At 56.7% G+C, this 20,522-nt stretch overlaps 1 protein-coding gene across 7 annotated transcripts in view; it reads left to right on the top strand.

The window, feature by feature from the left end:
- The window catches only part of LOC118625116 (high density lipoprotein binding protein), a 74,040-nt gene extending 55,973 nt beyond the window's left edge, over window positions 1-18,067 (top strand). For all 7 annotated transcript variants that reach the window (XM_036253455.1, XM_036253458.1, XM_036253454.1 and 4 more), the window contains 17 exons: window positions 239-378; window positions 1,731-1,835; window positions 1,969-2,082; window positions 2,879-2,965; window positions 3,126-3,257; window positions 6,960-7,178; window positions 9,793-10,014; window positions 10,104-10,322; window positions 10,961-11,099; window positions 12,536-12,681; window positions 13,337-13,441; window positions 13,685-13,819; window positions 14,663-14,806; window positions 16,320-16,505; window positions 17,038-17,154; window positions 17,300-17,428; window positions 17,588-18,067. In XM_036253455.1, coding sequence (XP_036109348.1) covers window positions 239-378; window positions 1,731-1,835; window positions 1,969-2,082; window positions 2,879-2,965; window positions 3,126-3,257; window positions 6,960-7,178; window positions 9,793-10,014; window positions 10,104-10,322; window positions 10,961-11,099; window positions 12,536-12,681; window positions 13,337-13,441; window positions 13,685-13,819; window positions 14,663-14,806; window positions 16,320-16,505; window positions 17,038-17,154; window positions 17,300-17,428; window positions 17,588-17,674 — 2,426 coding nt within the window. In that variant the 3' untranslated portion in view covers window positions 17,675-18,067. The remainder of the gene's footprint in view (window positions 1-238; window positions 379-1,730; window positions 1,836-1,968; window positions 2,083-2,878; window positions 2,966-3,125; window positions 3,258-6,959; window positions 7,179-9,792; window positions 10,015-10,103; window positions 10,323-10,960; window positions 11,100-12,535; window positions 12,682-13,336; window positions 13,442-13,684; window positions 13,820-14,662; window positions 14,807-16,319; window positions 16,506-17,037; window positions 17,155-17,299; window positions 17,429-17,587) is intronic.
- Window positions 18,068-20,522: the final 2,455 nt, after the last annotated feature.

Genomic DNA, 20,522 nt, shown 5'->3' with positions numbered 1-20,522 from the left:
GTTGGGGCTCAGGCTCCACGCTCCCAGCCAGCGGTTCAGCATTGTCAGGGTGATGCGTGTGGTGGGTCCTGTGGAGGTCCTGCCCAGCTCCTGCTTGAAGAGCGGAAGTCTTGCTCTGGGGGCCTTGTCACCTTTTCTGCATGTGGGTGGCTGGTTAGGTTATTTGGGTCGCTCACCCCATTAATCATTGGTGGACTGAGTAGGATCTGAGTCCAAAATGTTTCCTTTTGTTTTTAAGTCAACAGAATCAAAGACCAGTACAAGGTGTCTGTGCGCATCCCTCCTGACAGCGAGAAGAGCAACCTGATCCGCATCGAGGGGGACCCGCAGGGCGTGCAGCAAGCCAAGCGGGAGCTGCTGGAGCTCGCCTCCCGCATGGTGAGCCCTGCGGGGGTTCTGTAGGGGGGCACCTCTGCAGAGCAGCACTGTTGGCATGTGCTGTCCCAGAGAATGGGGTCACCAGCTGTCCTTTTGGGCTACCCTAGGGGCCTCTGGAGAACTACAGTGGGGAACACAGCTTTGGCCAAACCCTGGCTTCCATGATGCCCAAGTACCAGCTCCAGGAAATATGGGGGCTTTTCTGGATTCTTAACCTGTTAACCGAGCGGGACGTATAAATACGTCAAACGTTGCATACAGTGAAAAGGGAATTCCCCGGTTAACAGGTTAAAAGCCCGCAGGTGACTCTCATGTGTCCAAGGTTGAGTCACTAGTGTGAGATTGTCTGCAATGCAATGAGGAGGGGCGAAGTGGTCCTGGTTCCCTACAAAGCACTGTGCTGTGCAGACCGGCTCCCTCCCTCACCCACCGGAGCCAGATGTGCACGGCTCCCCTGGTGCCTTGATTCCAGATGAGGCCAGTGCTGTTTGAGTGCTCAGAGCTCAGCGTGAACATGCAGACTGTCAGGGCAGGGTCGGCCCCAGGCCAGCCACCCTCACCTCGGCATTCTCATTTACGTTTCACACGCCACCCATGCCAGGGGCCCCGGATTGGAGACCAGCTTTGTCCAGTTTCATTTCCTCAGCTGTAATCCAGGGCATGGCATGGCCATCTACAACTCTCTGGCCATTTCTGAGCTCACTCCTCAGTCAGGGAGTGTCCTGCGTTTTCTCCCCTTTGTCCACCAGCTCTCATGCTCACTGCCCAGGGTGTTTTGCTCTGGAGTGTCTGGTTGCTAAAGTACTGAGACCTCATTGCTCTGTCAATCTGGGGCCAGTCTGCTCCAGAATCTCCCAGGATCCCTTAAAACGTGTGGTGGGTAGGTGGGCAGTGTTACTGCCTGCCTCTCACCCGTTTGTGTATTTCTGATGTTCTCATGGCCCTCGGGGGAGGGGGAGCACCACGTGGGTTCAGTGTCCCATACGGAGCCATCCCTTCTCAACAACGCACATGGGCATCCTAGCCTCTGGTGAGGAGGAGCCACGCCCTGCTGTGCAGAGCGCCAGGCCTTTGTCTGGTTCTAGTTACACACAGAACAGCATGAGTTGCTCTTGTAACCATGGCTGCTGCGGTGGCACTTTGGGTCAGAGGCTCTGCACTTGGTTCTTTCATTGTCCTTTGTTCCGGAGACAACGTGCACCCAGGACAGTTTGCTGGTGGCAGGTGGACAGGGCAGTGTGTAGTGGGTGCTTTTTACTGGCCAGTGCACCTGGTGCCACTTCCCTGCTGTGAGGGATGTTGTTTACCTTGTTTGTGATAAATGACATCACCCACTTCAACTGTATTTTCAGGAAAACGAGCGTACCAAGGATCTAATCATTGAGCAGAGATTTCATCGCACAATCATTGGGCAGAAGGGTGAACGGATCCGTGAAATCCGTGACAAATTCCCAGAGGTAATTACATTCCCCAATGACCTTATTTTGCTAACCATCCAGGAGGGGTCTGATTGGCACTTTGGGGGTATTCAGTGTTATGGAGTTTTTTCTCACCAATAACCGAACTTGTTTTCCTGGTGATTTATTCTAGGTTATCATCAACTTTCCAGACCCAGCACAAAAAAGTGATATTGTCCAACTCAGGGGGCCTAAGAACGAGGTGGAAAAATGCACAAAATACATGCAGAAGATGGTGGCAGATTTGGTAGGGGTACCTCCCACTCTTGTTGTGGCAGTGGTGGGGGGCGCCGTGCTTGGGGGGACACTGTGCGTTGGGTGGGACCTGGGACAGAGTTGTGGTGCCACCTCGCAACACCTGATATTTAGACTTGTGGAATTGTCACAGCTTGAGTGTTCTGTGGAATTAAATTGAGGACATCCCCCGTGTCCTGTGCTAGGTGACCTTATTTTCTTCAGGGGTATTCAGACACCTAGGAAACTGCCCCATCCGGTAAGGAGAGACACTTGTACAAGGAGCATCATTTACAGATTGTTCCTTTCCTCACACTTAGAAAAGGAGACTGCAGGTGGCCCTGGGCTCTTCACTGTCACTGTGGGCATGCATTTAGCTCATGACCCCTGGGAGAAGGGTGGGTGAGCTTCCCAGCACTGGGCTTACCATGCTGCCCAGTGTGCTTTGCGCTCTCTTCATCCCGGTGTCCTAGCCTGTCTGTTCTCAACCCGCTGTCATCCTGGAGTGTCACGGGCACCCTTTTCCCTGGGAGGTCTGATTGAGGGCACCCAGCCAGACTTGATTGCTTCTGGGTTGTGGGACATGCACCTGACAGGTTGCAGGGCTAGTGGCAGGCCCATTTTATAAAAAGGGGCTTTGCCCCTGTCAGCTGTGACGGGCCAGGTGAGTTGCTTGTTGAATAGGTCTAGGACAGTAGGAGAGAAGCAGGATGAGGTCTGTTTCAGAGCAGCCCGTCATTCCACACTGCGTTCGGGGTGGAAGAGACACTCCCACCACAGTTAACCAGGCCCTCTCTTTTGTTTCTAAGGTGGAAAATAGCTATTCAATCTCTGTTCCAATCTTCAAGCAGTTTCACAAGAACATCATTGGGAAAGGAGGTGCAAACATTAAAAAGGTGACTGGCCAGCATGTCCCCCGAATTCTGGCTCTTCTTGCCCTGCACCACCTGGTCCTGTGCCATCTGGCTTTAGATTTGAAGGATGGGCCTTACTCCCCAGCCCTGGGCTCCGAGTGTCTTAGTGGTAGTTGCTTCTCACGGCCAACTCTCCTCATAGATTCGTGAAGAAAGCAACACCAAGATCGATCTTCCAGCAGAAAATAGCAACTCGGAGACCATTGTCATCACAGGCAAGCGGGCCAACTGTGAGGCTGCCCGGAGCCGCATCCTGTCCATCCAGAAAGACCTGGTAATGGGGAGCTGGCTGTGGGGTAGGCTCTGGCCTGGGTCAGGTGGGCCCTCGCCCTCCTGGAGGAGCTGTGGTTCTGGCAGTAGTTGAATTTGACTTGTGTGCTGGGAAATTTTCGTCCCGAAGGTGTCACAATATTGTTTTTTCAATTTTTGAAAAACGAACCTGTAAGAAACTGCATAAAGTGTGCACTTGGATACATTTCGTACATGTATATGTCCATGGAATCACCTTCATAGTGAAGGTAACAAACTTACCCATCACTCTGAAGTAGCCTTGTGTCCCTTTGTAGCACCTCTGTCCTGTGTCACTGCCCACTGTCCCTTTCCAACCCCTCGTAACTTTATTGCAGTAGATGACTTTGAACTTTTACATGATTGTCCAAGAGAATTATAGTATCTACTCAAGTCTACCTGCTTTCGCTTTGCAGAATTACTTTGAGATTCATCCACGTTATCACGTGTATCAGTGCTTCATTGCGGGAGATGTGTTAATGTACGTTACATTAGTTTCAGGTGTATAATGAAGTACAGCTGTCATGCTTGCATGACATCCCAGGACTGACTTATTTTACACCTGGAAGTTTGTATCTTTTGGCCCCGTTGGCCCATTGCACCCCCCGTACTCCCTGCCTCTGTAGACCACAGTTCTGTTCTCTGCTTTTGCGGGCTTGGTGGTTTTATAGTTCTGTTTTTCTTTCATTGCTGGGTAATACTTCATTGTAAGGACAGATCCTGAGCCCTTTTCCGTGAGCTTTGTACTTCGTGTCGTTCAGGACATTTCTGTCTTATCGGAATTGTTTTCATGGTACCCCACATTGTCTTTCCTATTTGGTGGTGTCACCTCTCGCCCCTTGTTCTTGATAAACACACTTAGTCCTTGTAAGGTGACCTCCTATTGTCCCTGTGGTATGCGCTCTGCTCTGAAATCCACTTTTACATTTAAGTGGGTTTCTTTTAGGTAGCTTGCTCTTCTAGTCATTCTGACAATCTCTGCCTTTTCTTTTTTTTTTTTTTTATCCTCACCCGAGGATATTTTTCCATTATTTGTACAGATAGAGTGGGAGGGGGAGAGAGGAAGGGAGAGAGAGAGAAACATCGACGTGAAGGGACACATCGAGTGGCTGCCACCCGCATGACCAACCAGGGCCGGGGACAAACTGCAACCGAAGTACGTGCCCTTAGCGGGAACCGAACCCGGGTCTCTCCGGACTGCAGGCCAACGCTCTAACCGCTGAGCCAAACTGGCCAGGGTGCCTTTTCTTTTTTTAATCCAAGGATATTTTTCCATTTATCTTCAGATGGGGAGGGAGAGAGAAACATCAATGTCAGAGAGACACATGGAATGGCTGCCACCCACACGACCCCAACCGGGCCGGGGACAAAACTGCAACCGAGGTACGTGTCCTTAGCGGGAACCGAATCCGGGACTCGGGTCCACAGGCTGATGCTCTAACTGCTCAGCCAAACCGGCCAGGGCCATCATAACTATCTTTAAGGGTGCAGTTTATTGGCAGTAAGTACATTCTCGTTGTACAGTCATCACCACCATCCATCGCAAGAACATTTTAATCTTCCCAGACAGAAACTATCCCCATCCATTGGTAATGACTCCCCATCCCTCTGCCCGGCCTCAGCCTCCTGTGTGTGACTGTCATACAGTTGGGTTTTGTCCCATCTGCTTGGTTCTGCTTTTCTGCCGCCTTTTCCATTGAATGTTTCTTTGATTCCTTTATCTGTTTTGGTCTAGGAGGCGTGAGCTGTGTCTCTGATGTTGCTCTGGGGTTTCAATGTGCCTCTTCCTCTGAGGTCCCCCAGTGACGCAGACCAGTGCTCCCACCCCCTCCACCTCTGCTCAGTTCGTGGGTCTGCTGTCAGTGTCAGAGACCCCACAGGGCTTCCTCGGTCTTTTTGTTTAAATGCCCAGTTACTTTTAAGGAGATTTAAATAATGAGGAAAAATTGTTACATATTTACCCGTGTAAATATAGCCTCTATGTTTCCTGTTCAACCCCCCACTCCCACCCCTGGTGTTCTTTTTGCCTAATGAGTTCTGCCTATTCCAAATCGGCAGAGAGTTGGAATCTTCCAGGCTCTACAGATTCGTTTCTTTCCCTTTGTCATAAGTAACGAGGTAGATCTTTATAAGAAACAGCCGGGCTGTCTCCCAAACGGCTGCACAGTGTTGTGCTCCCACCAGCGTGAGGGAGATTCCTGTTGCTGGGCCCTGGGTGGTGGTCCTCCCGTCAGCCCTTGAGGCTTTGCTCCCAGGTGGTCTCCCGCAGGAGCTGCGTGGGAGACCTCTGATGGCCTCACTGTCGCACAGACTCCTCTTCCTCTGGCTGTCTTGTTGTGTCACCAGCTTGGTAGTTTCCTTCTTGTCTCTGCGTGGAGTTCATTGAACTGCTTGAATATTTGAGTTCAGAGTTTGCATCAAATTTGGAAAAATTTGGGTCATTTCTTAAGAGTTTTTTCTGTCCTCCCTTCAGGGAGTCTAATTACTGAGTGTGAGGCAGTATGATGTCCTACCATTTGCTGGCGCTCTGTTCCTTTGAGTGGGAAGGAAGGGTACTATTTTTTTCTCCATGTGTTTTGTTTTTTGTTTTTTTGTTTCATTAATTTTCTGCAATGTCTAATCTGCCTGTTACCCGATCCAGTCTATTTTTCATTCCAGAGACTATTTTTTTTACCTGCAGAAGTTTAACTGAATTTCCTGTTTTTATACCTGACATGTGTAGTCTTTTGACTCCTGGCCACGTGCCATACAGTGGAGACACCTGGTTTCGTCCTTAGTCTGCTGCTCCTGGCTTCTGCGTACTCTCTGGGTTGTTTCCTGCTGTATCCTCCTCCCAGGTTTCCTTCCCTGTGTCTTTGCTCATCCATTCATTTTTTTATTAGAACAGACATTATGAAGTTATTTCAGTGGATGCTGGATACTTTTGTGTTCCTGTAAATACCTTGGTGCTTTGTTAAGTTACTTTGAAACAGTTTGCTCCTTTTTGGACTTGGTAGGTGGGATTAGGGTGTGGCTGATACTGGTGTAGGCCCAGGCATTCTCACTTGAGGTAAGACCCACCCGCTGAGCGCTGCACCCAGGTCCTGTGCACTGCTGAGCTGCTGTCCCCGTGCCCTCCAGCTGTTCCGTTGGCTCTGTCCCTGGCCCGTAATCTTCCTATGTGTGTCAGTGTGGGAATGTCTTTCTCCAGTGTCCCTCTCCTTCGGCACTGGACTGTCAGCTCTGTGTCCTTGACATGGGCTCCACCAGGGGCAGTCCTAGGGCTCACCTCATGTGCCTTTGTCTCTAGCGTCTTGAACACCACTGTCTCGTATGGCCGATGAACGTGGTCTCTGTTGTCATCCCGACTGGAGGCAGAGCTCTTGCTGCCGTGCTTTAATGGGAGGTTGATCCATGGGCATCTCAGACCTGGCTTGCTGTTCACACAGAGGCCTGAAGGAGCAGCGCTGTTACCAGCTAACATCTCGGCCTCCCTCCCGCACTGTGTGCCGCACACACGGCCGTGCACACAGAGCTCTGGGCCCCTCTGCGTCAGCCCTGTCCACCCACCGCACCCACTCCCGCACTGTGTGCACACAGACTCTGGGCCCCTCTGCGTCAGGCCTGTCCACCCACCAACCAGGTGGCTGAGTCTCACTCTCGCCCTTCTTGCCACACAAACATGCCCTCCTGCTGTGTGTGGTTTCAGGCCAACATAGCAGAGGTAGAGGTCTCCATCCCGGCCAAGCTGCACAACTCCCTCATCGGCACGAAGGGCCGCCTGATCCGCTCCATCATGGAGGAGTGTGGTGGGGTCCACATTCACTTCCCTGTGGAAGGCTCGGGAAGCGACACAGTGGTCATCAGGGGCCCTTCCTCGGATGTGGAAAAGGCCAAGAAACAGCTCCTGCACCTGGCAGAGGAGAAGGTAAGTGCCACCCTGGGAGGGGTCACACGTGTGCTGCTTGCGAGGCGTGTCCTCTTTTCAGGCTGAGACCCCAAAATCCCTTTCTGGCTGGTCAGAAAACCATGCACCTTGATGTCTTTTTGACTTTGCCATTGTGAAGGGCCTTTTGAGGTCAGGTGCCCGTCTGGAAAGTAGGAAATCTGCTGCTTAGCTGCAGAGTGCTTTCTGCTCAGCAGAGCCCCCTCCTGCTGCAGGGCCCACAGACCACCACCGCCCCTGCCCAGAGCTCTTCTCGTTTCTGTCCTCACCCGAGGATGTTTTTCTATTTATCTTCAGGTAGAGTGGGAGGTAGAGAGGGGGACAGAAAAGGGTAAGAGCGAGAAATGTTGACATGAGAGGGACACATCTACTGGTTGCCTCCTGCGCGGCCTCAATGAGGGCCAGGGACAACTGCGACCGAGTTACGTGCCCTTAACTGGAATTGAACCTGGGACTCATTAGTCTGCGGGCTGACGCTCTATCGCTGAGCCATACTGGCCAGGGCACCCCCAGAATTCTTCACTGAATTGCCTTTGCCCCTTTGTCAAAGCTGCCTGCCAGTCTGTGGGTGCTGGTCCATTTCAGGGACACCTGGTGAGCCCTGCAAGGTGTTGCTTTTCTGGTGGTTGCAGCTGTTAACAAACCCTGTCCCTTTGCAAAAGCATCTGGAACCAACCTGTCCCATTTCCAGGGAGGAAATTCCTGCTTGGGTTTTGATGTCAAAGCTAAGGATCAAACTGGGGAGAATTCTCAGCAGTTCTGCGTCATCCGGTCTGTCTCATCGGTTTTTTAAGTCTTTGGCTTTTCTTTGGTCTTCTGTAGTCTTTAGCCTGCAGGTCTCGTTCATGCGCTCAGTATATATCGTGCTGCTGCTTGATACTGTCGTCAGTGGTGCTTTTAATTCATAGTGCTGCGAATGTGTGTGCGCTGTTTGGTTTTGTGTTTTTGCCTTATTTTGTGTGTGTGGTCTACGGCTTGCTTGTTTGTTTTAGTAGCGTTTTGTGTTCTTGCGAGTTTTATGTAAAAACATGAAATGTGAGTGGACCAGGGCACTCACACCTGTCCCCTCCTGCTGCATGTCTGGGCCTCCCGTGCTGGAGAGCAGGCTGAGGGGCACGCTCAGTCCCTCACCACAAGCCTGCTGAGCTGGGGTCTTACCTCACGTTGAGGATGTTCCACATTTGCTGGTAGTTTTTTTGGGGAGTGGGTGTTGGATGTTGTAAAGGCTTCTGCATTCATTGACACGGGCACGTCGTCTGGTGTGTATATTAGATCGGTTCTTATTTTTTAATGTTTCACCAACCTCGTGTTTTTGGGAAGACCCCACTTGTTCTGATGTGTTATTTACTGTATTGCTGAAAGGGCTCGCCCGACCTGTTAGCTTTCTGATGCCGGTGTCTGTTAGAGGTGTCTCTGTGGTGCTCTGTGCAGCCAGCACTGGAAGGTGAGGGATGCAGGTGTGGTGCTTAGCGTCCTGCACACCTGCTTTACTTTGGCTGGTGTCTCTTCTCCCTGCTGGTGCATCCCCCAGGCTGGTCTGACAGGGGAGCTGCAGTCTGGGCATTTCTTGGGCCCTGGTTTCATTTTTTTAAAAATTGGGGATGTGGGGGTTCCTGGCTTGTGTTGCTCGGTGGTTAGAGCATCAGCCTGTTCACCAAAGGGTCTCGGGTTCCACTTCTGGTCAAGAGCACATACCTGGGTTGCAAGTTCGATCCCCAGTCCCATCAGGGTCCCTGTGGGAGGCAACCCATCAGTGTCTTTCACGTTGATGTTTCTCTTTCTCTTTCTCTTTCTCTCTCTGTCTCTCTCTTCCACTCTCTTTAAAAATCAATGGAAAATACACCTTCAGGTAAGGATTAACGAAAAAAAACATTTGCCTAGCCGGTGTGGCTCAGTGGTTGAGCGTTGACCCATGCAGCAAGAGGTCACTGGTTCAGTTCCCAGTCAAGGCACATGCCCAGGTTGTGGGCTCAAACATTTTTTTCAATGTGTTTTTATTGATTCCAGAGAGAGAGAAATGTCGATCAGCTGCCTCCTGCACAAACCCCAGCTGAGGATCGAACCTGCCACCTTTTGGTGCATGGGACGACACTCAACCAACTGAGCCACATTGGCCAGGACTGGGCCCCGGTTTCTTGTGCCAGATGAGGTCCTGGTTGGCTAAGGTCTCTGAGCTTGAGGTTGGGGTGTTTGCTGTGTGCGGGCTCACCCAGAACACTGGCGAAGGGGTTCCTGGTCGCGGAGCACTCTGCCTGTGTTGGGAGGGGGACCAACAGCGCTGCGCAGGTGCGCCCCACGTCCCCGTGCCCTTGGCAGAGGTCTGGTGTGGCTGGTGAGGGGAGGCCTGGGATCCCAGGTCTGCGTGCTGTCACTGCCCTGCTGTCCCTTCCTCAGCGGAGGGAGGTACAAGGTCAGTCCGTCTGTCTGGGTAGCTGTGCATTTGTTTGGATGAGGTTTGATGAGCCCCATTGTGGGGATGTTGGGACAGTGAGGAAAGTTCCACCCCACACTCGTGTCCCCTTGGGCCTCTTGTTCACCTGCTTCAGCGGCCGAGCAGGTGGCATCAGGCCGGCGTGTGTGCGGTTGATTTCTGTAGCAAACCAAGAGCTTCACCGTCGACATCCGCGCCAAGCCGGAGTACCACAAGTTCCTCATCGGCAAAGGGGGCGGCAAGATCCGCAAGGTGCGCGACACCACCGGGGCCCGCATCATCTTCCCGACGGCCGAGGACAAGGACCAGGACCTCATCGCCATCATCGGAAAAGAGGACGCTGTCAGAGAGGCCCAGAAGGAGCTGGAGGCCCTGATCCAGAACCTGGTAAGGCCCGGCCTCCTTGGAGCCACCTGGGCAGCGGGAGTGGGGCCTTTGCCCTTAGTCCCTTACTCCTTCTCGGCCGTGTGCCACAGGACAACGTCGTGGAAGACTACATGCTGGTGGACCCCAAGCACCACCGGCATTTTGTTATCCGGAGAGGCCAGGTCTTGCGGAAGATTGCTGAGGAGTACGGCGGGGTGATGGTCAGCTTCCCGCGGTCCGGCACACAGAGTGACAAACTGACCCTCAAGGGTGCCAAGGAATGTGTGGAGGCGGCCAGGAAGCGCATTCAGGAGATCATCGAGGACCTGGTGGGCACCCGGGAGCTCCTGGGGTCCTCGTCTTGGCAGCCACTCAGCATGGGGGTGGGCTGCTCCCTGCGTTCCCTCAGTTGCTGTCTTTGAGGAGCAGCTTGGCTGTCCGTTTCCAAAGTGCTGTGTGTACCAGGGACGGCTTGCCTTCTTTGCTGCAAAGGGAGGGAAGGAGGTAGGCGGAGTGTCAGTGAGTCCATGGAGCGGCCGGTCACGCAGCACACACAGTTCTCTAAACCAGTGTGGAGAGCTTGCCCGCCCTGGGTTCCCGGCACTCCCCTGCCGTGGCCTGAGAAGTGGACTCAAAGCCGCAGGTCCCAGCACCTGGACTGCAGTGGCTGCCTGCCTGTAGGATGTGGGCAGGGCTCTGGGCAGGGGGGCGAGCCGCAGGCAGGTCTGTGTGGACGGACCGTGGGCGCTCACCTAGCCCTTTGGGGAAATGTTTCGGGAAGGCTTCCCCACGGCCCTGCCCATGTCGCTCCTCCCTTCACTCCGTTGTAAGATGAGCCTGGGGTTCCCCTGGGAAGGGGTGTCTGTGCCTAGAAGGGGAGTTGGTGTGAACGTGAATCGACTGTAAGCCATTAACCTTTGCCTTTATTTTTCTCCTGCTTGCTGTGCCCCCCTCCTGCCCCCACCAGGAAGCCCAGGTGACCATTGAGTGCGCCATACCCCAGAAATTCCACCGCTCTGTCATGGGCCCCAAAGGTTCCAGAATCCAGCAGATTACTCGGGACTACAACGTTCAAATTAAATTTCCAGACAAAGAGGAGAATCCAGGTGGGTCCCCTCAGGGAGCTCTGAGCCAGGTGGGAGACAGGAGTGCAAATGGTCCCAGCCGTGGGGGAAGGGGCAGGCCAGTGGCTGTCACGCGTCTGGGTGAAGCTTCGTCTTGCCTGGGGCTGAACGTGTCAGGAAGCCAGGGCTTCAGAGACTCCAGCTCCCTGCCCCGGTGGCAGCGCGTCAGCTGCTTCAGGGCGGTGAGGGGCCTTCAGCTGTCTGAAAGGCTTGCGGCCTCTTGTGCAGGGGAAGCCCAGGTTCCGTTCCCCTGCCCTGCACAGGTCCTCTGAGAGCCGTGGCGAGGCTGTGCCCGCTCTGCATTGTAGCAGCCTCTGACCCACCCAGGACGCCACTGGGTGCCCGACTGACCTAGAGCAGGAGGTAACCTGGGAGCAGGACCTGGCCTTCATCTCAGACTGAGTCCTCTGTGCCCTTGCATTGCCACAGAGGAGGTGTGCTCCCCGACACCTCTCCACAGACCCGCTGGGGCGAGCTGGGGCTGCAGCCTGCCGAGCGCATCTCATGTGCTCTGGCCTCTGTTTTCCTGGGCATGTAGGTGCTTAGAGTAGAAGACTCGAGGTCACACTCTGTCATATCTGTGTTTCATTCATGAGTGTATACTTCTTAATTTCTACGCAATTTTATTTTTAAAAGTTGCACAGAACAAAGCTGTATTCTGTGTACTCACTATCCAGACCACCCATGTCTTTCTCACCCACCCACTCCCACTTTACACACACACGGCACCTGCACTGTGTGTTCCAAACTGCCTGGCTCTCCAGACCTGCCCCATCTGGAGTGGCTGTTTCCTGAGAGCGGGGTGTTCTTACGTCGGTTACAGTGACCCTGCATGTCCGTCAGCATCTGGAGGTCTGATTGCATGAGTCATGGGTTCACAGCCGGTGGTCCCAGCTCCTCAGCAGAAGCTTCCCAGTCGAACCGAGGATCGTGGTGGCTCAGGCAGCGTGCCTGCCTACATGCTCGTCTGTTTTTGCCACGTCCTGTTTCAGGTCCCTTCTTGTCATTGTTCATCCTCACCCGAGCATATTTTTTCCACTGATTTTTCTTTTTTAGAGGGAGAGAGAGAGAAGCATCAACTAGTTGCCTCCCACATGTGCCTCTAATTGGTCTGGAGATTGAACCAGAGACCCTTCAGTGTGCGGCCAGCGCTCTAACCACTGGGCACACCAGCCAGGCCAGGTCCCTCAGTCTCGGTGCTTTCTTTCCTCCTGGTGGTACCTAGTGCAGCGTCACCTTATTTCTCTTTCATCTCTCTCAAGTCCCTCCCCCGCCTCCTCCCAGCACCCGAGTTCCAGGGCTGTGGGAACGTCCCCCTCACCCCTCCCACCGCCACTGCTGTGTCTCGGGTACTCGGGTCCGTGTCAGAGGTGAGGAAGTGTGGTTGGGCCTGTGTGACCCGCCCTCCTCTTGCCCAGGTCACAGTGCAGAGCCAGGTGTGCAGGAGAACGGTGACGATGCTGGGGAGGGCAGAGAGGCCGACCCCGGCTCTCCGCGGAGGTGTGACATCATCGTCATCTCCGGCCGGAAGGAGAAGTGCGAGGCTGCCAAGGAAGCTCTCGAGGTGCGTGTGGTCCTCCCCTCCCTGGGGCGAAGGTGCCGCGCTCGCTGCCCTAGCGGCCGGTCGGCGGATCTAGTCACTTTGCAAAGTCCTGAGCCTAAGCACCACGGTTTGCTCAGCTGGGGTTCTCAGTGTCCCCCTTTGTGAAGTGGGGTGTTCGGGCCTTCCTTGGGCTCGTGAGGATGAGTCGTTTTTGCAGTGAGGACATACTGAGCACCACCTGTGTGTAAGGTGCTGTCCTGAAGGCTGCACACGGTGTGCAGAGGTCTGCACTGAGCCCAAGGGGCAGCGAGGAGCAGCTGTTCCTGTCCAGGGACGGGTGCTGTGGGATGTGGCCGGGAGCTGGGTGGCCTGTGTTTCTAGTCCCCCAGCCCCCGCCAACAGGTCTCAACGTTTTATTTCTCCTTGATTTGCTTCGCTTTGACAAGGGCCCTGCACCGGGAGTGGAGGCTCAGGACCAGGGTTGGAAGCTGCTCTGCAGTGTTCACTCTGACGTGGGCTCCATGTCCTTCCCTCCATGCTCTGGGGTGGCGGTGGCCTCAGTCCAGGGGACGGGGTAGATGGTTCCGATGCAAGTCTTTCTTTCCATGAAGCCTGTACGGAGCCCATGAGGCCCTGCTCACTGCTCTCAGGCCTGACGTCAACCTCTGCTCCGCAGGCACTGGTTCCTGTCACCATTGAAGTGGAGGTGCCCTTCGACCTGCACCGGTACATCATCGGGCAGAAGGGAAGTGGGATTCGAAAGATGATGGATGAGTTTGAGGTGAGCGGGTCACAAGTCCTGTCCCTGGAGACCAGGTGTGGGGAGTGAGCTCACACACACACACACAATCACAATCACAATCCCGCCCCCCAAGCTCCTTGTCTCCAGCCTGTGGGTGTGTCCTTGGCCACATGTGCAGGCAGGTTGGCCATGACTTTCAAGCTCACCATCAGCAGGGGCCAGAGAGACACGTTCCCGTCTGGAGGGACCCCGTGTGTATCGGGTCTGTTCCACCTCCACCAGGTGAACATACACGTGCCAGCACCTGAGCTGCAGTCTGATGTCATCGCCATCACAGGCCTCGCCGCAAATCTGGACCGGGCCAAGGCCGGGCTCCTGGAGCGAGTGCGGGAGCTGCAGGCGGAGCAGGAGGACCGGGTGAGCGCCAGGCGGGGCCGTGGTCACACTTGAGAGGACCACCAGGGGCTCCTGAGAGACCGACCAAGCACCCCGCCCACACCGTGACCAGTCTGATGGGGAGGCTGGAGGCAGACCCCGTCAGCCTCCAGAGATCTTGCTGATCAGGAAGCCTTTGTCAGAACAGTGCTGGGGACTCGGTGGAACAGTGACAGGCTCCCGTGTTTGTTAGCGGGTTCCTTTCAAGTAGGGTGGGGACGTGGTGCTGTCTTCAGCCGTACAGGGGGGTGGGTGGGGAGGTCTGGGAGCGGTTGCCTGGAGAGACCCCCCAGCATGTGCTGAGGCCCAGGGTGGGTCCGGTGTCCCTGCTGTGAGGGGTGGCAGCCCACCCCTGACGTGGATCTGGCCTCGGGGTACCCATGACCCATGTGGGTGCTGGGCACTCGGAGCAGTGCTGCCGGGTACGGCTCTTGACCGAGTGGCATGGCGCCGTCGTCTCGGCCCGGCGCTGACTCTGCGGTCTGTCCTCTGACCAGGTCTCTAGCCACACATGTGGAGCTGTGTCCCTTCGCACTTTGGTCCCTCGCTTCTTTTTGGCCTCTTGAATGCGCGCAGCTCCGCCTGCTACCATCCAGCCCCAGGTTATTTCTGAAGGCTCCATGGGCCTGCTGTGCAGGTCCAGGCTCTGGCCTCCTCACTGGCTGATGACGCAGGGTGGCCCAGACTCAGGAAAGCCCGGGCTCGCTCCTGCCGCAGTGTGACACTGACGCCTCCGGGCTCGGGGGAGGGGCACCTGGACTCGAGTGACAGTGAAGCTCAGGCTCGGGTCCACGTGCCGCCTCATCGCGCTTGCTCCGTCCACAGGCGTTAAGGAGTTTTAAGCTGAGCATCACTGTCGACCCCAAATACCATCCCAAAATCATCGGGAGAAAGGGGGCCGTGATCACCCAGATCCGCCTGGAGCACGATGTGAACGTCCAGTTTCCCGACAAGGACGATGGGAACCAGGTGAGAAAGGCCACTTGATGGAGCACTTCGGGGCAAGTGGGCTCCAGGTGACGTTTGTCCTGACCTGGGAACAGTGACCAGGTGAACAGGAGGAGCCGGCTGGGCGGTGAGAGAGCAGGGTCCTGAGTGGCAGGCCTTTGAGGTTTGATCTTGACTCATGCCAGCTGGGCGAGGCTTCCCTGTCGTGCTGGTGCTGGGTGGACTTGGCCTCACAGTGGAGGGCCCGGCAGGGGTGTGGGCTCTCTCCCGCTGCACTGCACAGCCCTCCTGGGCCCGCCCAGCCCAAACACCCTGCCTGTCCGATGGCCTGCCTGGTCTCCTGCAGGCTCGGCTGCACAGCCGAGCCCAGGAACAGCTCCCTGTGACCTAGCCAGCAAATCCCAACAAACCTGCAGACCGGCCCACCCTGCCCTCCAGCCTGCATCCCCTCCGCCCGCGCTTCCCGAGTCCATCCTGCCGAAAGACGCAGGCCTACAGGCACGGCCCGGGCCCTTCCTCTCTGCCCTGCCCCGGTGCTGCCCCGGTGCAGCCCTCATCCTGTTCTGTTGGACTGTTTCCAAGGACTGTGTTCATACTGCCGTTCTTTGTTTTTTAGACTGAGTTGTAATTATCTTGATCTTGAGAATTTAGCTGTCTTAACTATCTCTTTCCCACGTAATTATTGATTTTATAAAGTGCCTAGTGTTTAGACTGTTACATCCCATGAGTCAGGTAGGGTCAGGCGGCCACGTCTTTCGCACACAGCTCTTTTCTGAGGATGATGCTTCCGTTTGACAAGACTGCTCTGTGCTCAGCACTGCCCCAAGCAGTGCCTGGCCGCTGGGTGGAGGTTTCGGGGCTCTGCTGGGTGGGGCCCGGTAGGGCTCCCCTCCTCTCCTGAATCTGTTTCATCTGGGCTCCTGGGTTTCTCTGCCTCTCTCCTGGGTGGGTCTGTAAGTTCCCAGGTGTGTGTTCTTCTCTGGTTCTCTGACACTTGTCCTGTCCTTCGCTTGTGGGTGTGGCGCTCGTTCCTGTGCTTGATCCTTAAGCGTGTGCCCGAGGTCATTTCATTTCCCAGTTTCCTTCTCTGTCCTGAATCACCCACGAGCTCTGCGTGCCTGGCGCTCTCACCTGTGCTTGTGGAGGGTCGGAGGGAGGCCACGGGGCACTGCAGGTGGGACATGCGGGTGCAGGGAGCAGGCCGCGCCGCTGAGGGCCTGGGGGCCTCCCGTGATCCCTGTCTTCCCAATGTCCTGCTGCCACCTCTGCAGGTGCTCGTTCTCTACCTGGGTGTGGCCATCCCTTGGGTGGGTTTGGGAGGGGGCGGGGGGAGCTAAATGGACACTGTTAACCTGATGTTTTTTCCCATCTTCTTTCTCTTCCGAGTAGATTGGTCTTTCCCCTTGAGCTGAAGCCCCTCAGCCCAGCCATTGAGTCCCTGTGCCTCTTGAGTCCCTGTGCCTCTCCCGTCCCTGTGCCTCTCCCAGCAGGAACCCGGGGACTGTCCTCTTCTGACACGACCCTCCTCTCTCAGCCGCAGGACCAGATCACCATCACAGGATACGAGAAGAACACAGAAGCTGCCCGGGACGCCATACTCAAGATTGTGGGTGAACTTGAACAGATGGTTTCTGAGGACGTCCCGCTAGACCACCGCGTCCATGCCCGCATCATTGGTGCCCGTGGCAAAGCCATTCGCAAAATCATGGATGAGTTCAAGGTGGGTCCTCGGCCCTACCATGAAGGGCATGTGAGTCCTAGGAGCCCACAGGTGGGGTGGACGTGCTCCGTGCCGCCTGAGCTTTTCTATGGGCTGGTGGGGGCCCCAGGGACTTCCGGCCTGTCTTCCTGCTTCCTGCCGAGGTGCTGACCACTGTCACTGGCTATCAGGTCCGAAAGGGGGGAGACAGTCAAGGTCCAGGTGCTCATCCCTAAGCCAGTGTGGTCAGGTGGGGCCACAGCTGGTAGTTACGCTGAAGTCAGTGGCACCCAATGTGTGGCTGCTGCCACTGCAGCCAAGCCCAGGAGGCTGCGCCACTTGGAGACACAGGGACTGCGCCGTGCCTCTGGCCTCCGCCCGGTGTTCCTCTATCCATGGTGACAAGGGAGCACCTAGAGCCTGGGTCCTGGCTCCTCTTTCCCTCTGAGGGGAAACCATAAAAAAAGGCCGTTTCCAGCCGCACCGCCTGCAGCTGTTCAGCCCAGATCTCTCGATGGGACTCAGCCGCCTCAGCTGTATGTGTGTCTTCCAGGTGGACATCCGCTTCCCACAGAGCGGCGCCCCGGACCCCAACTGTGTCACTGTGACGGGGCTCCCAGAGAACGTGGAGGAGGCCATCGACCACATCCTCAACCTGGAGGAGGAATATGTGAGTCCTGGGGTCACAGGGGCCACACACGGGGGCTTCTGACGCCTGCCAGATGCAGGCGAGCCCCGGTGCCAGGAACAGGGTGAGCGTGGGGGTGGGTGCTCACTGGGCACCCCTGTGCTGGCTGACCTGCCTGTGCCCACAGCTGGCCGACGTGGTGGACAGTGAGGTTCTGCAGGTGTACATGAAGTCCCCGGCCCACGAGGAGTCCAAGGCGCCGTCCAAGGGCTTTGTGGTGCGGGATGCTCCCTGGACGGCCAGCAGCAATGAGAAGGTCAGACCTGCCCCTCCTGGGCGCCCTCCCGGTGCCTGGGCGGGGGGCTGCCTGCCGCGCTCGTGTGGCCATGGTGGGCCCAAGGTCTGAGGCCGGGCCGTTTTGGAGCTGCCTGAGCGCAGCCCGCTTAGTAAAGTTTTGCTCTCTCTGTCCCCACAGGCTCCGGATATGAGCAGCTCTGAGGAATTTCCCAGCTTTGGGGCTCAGGTGGCCCCCAAGACCCTCCCTTGGGGCCCCAAACGATAATGATCAGAAAACAAACCTCTCCAGCCTGCTGACCCGAACCCCACTCCCCAGTGGTTTGTTTCAATCCGACCCAGCAGCTGGACCCTCCGTAAATTGTTGACGCCCCTCCCCGAGGTCTCACAGTGAAGCCGTGTGCCGGCCCTGTGTGCAGCGGTCCTCCGGCCTCGCCAGCGCCCAGCGCGAGCTCAGGATCTGCCCGACACCGGCGGTGGGCCGGCTCTCCACAGTTCGAACACTAACAGAGGCAATTGGACATTTCACAACAAGCTTCCCGGTCCACCGGCATGTCAGTAAGGCCTTGGCCCCACTCAGAGTGTTGCACAGCTGGGGCTGAGCCCACTTCCTGTGTCGTGACCTCAGGAAATAAATTTCCTTGACTTTAGAAAAGCCAAACGTTTGCCCTCTTCCTTTCCCAGCTCTGTCTCCCTCTGCCTGTCGTCCAGCCCTCTGTAGACTGCAGTCCATCTCCTTCCCGCTGCCAGAGCCCGCTCAGCCCCGCCCGCAGGGTGGGAGGAAGGCCCGGTGTGCACACTGCAGCGCCCGGACCCAGAGGGGACCAGGTTCCGAGTGTCTCTGCCCCAGCAACACGGGCGCCGGAGGCCTGGCGTCTGGTGAGCACGGCCTGCAGGTGAGGCTGCGCGTCTGAGTCTGAGTCTGGTGTGAGCTGAGACGGGCCCGTGAGAGCCCACTTCCCTCCCGGCTGACTTGGCGCCTTCCCCTCCCCCCCATGCTGAGTCCAGTCTCCTGTCTACCTCGGCCAGCGCGGTGGCCTTGTGCTGAGGCCATGCCGCCTCCCGCTCCCAGTGGCTCTGGTGGTCACAAGGGCCGGGCCCACTGTGGCTGTCACAGCTCTGGGCCACGCCCTCCTTCACCCACACGTGGTCAGGCCAGTGGGCCCCTCGAGTGGGGAGCACACGCCCCCCCACAGGCCGTCTTCTGGCACGGACGCTGTGTAGGCCCTAGGAGCTGGCTTTCAGAGGTGGCCTCGCGGTCCTGGGTAGAGAGGCTGTCACTTGGCCTGGCCTGGAGGACCAGGTCCTGCTAAGTCTGCTCTTCTCAGGTGTGGTAGGTCATTCGCGCCAGACAAGGTGCCCCGCCCAGGCCATCGTGGGAAGGTGTGCTCTGGAGAGGAGAGGTGGCCGGGCGGTATTGTGAGAGCCACAGTCGGGCCCCTCCTCGCCTCTTTCCCGTGGAGGTGACCGAGCCCCTCTCGGGTGCCTGTCCAGATCCTGGAGCCCTAGAGAAGCCAACTGTGCCCTTGCCCAGCCCTTCCCCGGGATGGCTGCTTCTTCCCTGACCAGCCCCTCACGGACTTGCCCACGCAGTCACCGCGCAGCTTGGCGGTCTTTAGGCTGGGGTCCCGCGCAGGCTGGGGTCACCTGAGGCACGTCTGGTGCAGCTGCCACTGGGGTGCCCGCTGCCGAGCAGCCTGAGCTGCCTGAGCTGCCCTGTGCAGACGCGACGTGTCGGGTAGGAGACTGTCGGCTTAGCTGAGCGGGGCTGGGCGGCCCACAGCGGGGAGTCGCTGAGACAGGGAGAGAGGACACCGCCTCGCCTTCTCCAGGGCTGTCCCCACCCCCTGGCCCCGGGGCCTTCCCACTGCATGACTCTGGGAGCCTTTCCTGCCGCCCAGTGTGCGGCCCTCCCCTTCCCTCCATTTCTGTGGCATCCGCCCCTCCCCCTAAGCTGGGTTTTTAACCATCCCAACAGGTGTTTGCACATCTGCACTTATTCCTAAACGTAGGTGCAGCCCCTGCACTGTGGGGTCTCACTGTGGTGTTTGTCAGTAGCCTCCTGAGGTGATGGCCCGGCTCTCCTGCTGCCCTGGGCGGGGTGGGGTGGGATGTGCGTGTCCCCTCTTCTCCTGTTGACTGTCTTCCATGTCATGTGTGTCCACAGTTACCTTCCATTTTTTGGCCTTAACTTTGGAATTTGGAGATTTTATGCAAACATGTGTAAAGGCTCATGAATATGGATGACACTGGAATTTTATAAATTCTAAAATAAAACCCAAAACCAGATGGGTGTGCTGAGGCTCATTTGATCACGCCGCGTGTGGGTTCAGTCGGTGGGGCCAGGGGTATCTGCAGCACGTGCTTGAGTGGTCGCGGACGAAGCATGGTTCTCACCTCCGTTGGGTTCTCCAGCAGGCACACTGTTGTCAACCCCACCTTGACTAACTGCCCTGCAGGGGCCCCAGTGGGAGGCCAGGGGTGGTCTCGGCGGGGTGGCTCGTCCTTGGGCTCCTGACTTGGCCTCACCTGCGTGAAGCAGTGTCACTTTGCTTAGCTCAGAGTTCTTCCTGAATTACCTGTCAGCCAATGTGCTGCCCCAGTACCAGCTCCCAGCCCAGGCGAATGCTGAGCTGTGATTGGGGGTGAGTGGGGCGGGCCTCATCGGAGGAACCACCCCTGGGAACCAGGAAGACAGGAGGCAGCGTGGGTCAGAGGTAGCATCTTTATTCGGGGAGTGCGCCTGGCAGCCGGGGTGGGCTGGTGACGCATCACCGCTGGAGCTCACTCAGGCTCGGTCGCACAGTTCTGTTGGCATCAGAGGCCGCGGAGGTGGCACTCTGGGTGGGAACAGGTGGAACAGGGTGACTCAGGAGGGGTCCAGCCAGGCACCCGAGCCTGGCGATCAGCTGTCTTGATTGACTGCAGGGGCGTGTCCACCTCGGGAGAGCCCGAGGAATGGCTTGAGCACTTTCTGTTCCGATACGTTGACTCTGAAGCTGCAGTCAGACAGCAGCAGCGGCAGAGCCGCCAGTCGGAGGAGGTGCTCGTGGGGGCAGACGGGACACCAGGCAGCCTCACTGCCTGTGGCTCTGCTGCTCGAAGGGCCCTCCCTG

The sequence above is a fragment of the Molossus molossus genome, unplaced genomic scaffold, assembly GCF_014108415.1.
Source record: "Molossus molossus isolate mMolMol1 unplaced genomic scaffold, mMolMol1.p scaffold_m16_p_11, whole genome shotgun sequence".
NCBI classification, from domain to species: domain Eukaryota; kingdom Metazoa; phylum Chordata; class Mammalia; order Chiroptera; family Molossidae; genus Molossus; species Molossus molossus.
The sequence above is the reverse complement of the archived record's forward strand: the minus strand, read 5'-3'. Positions and strand labels throughout refer to the sequence as shown.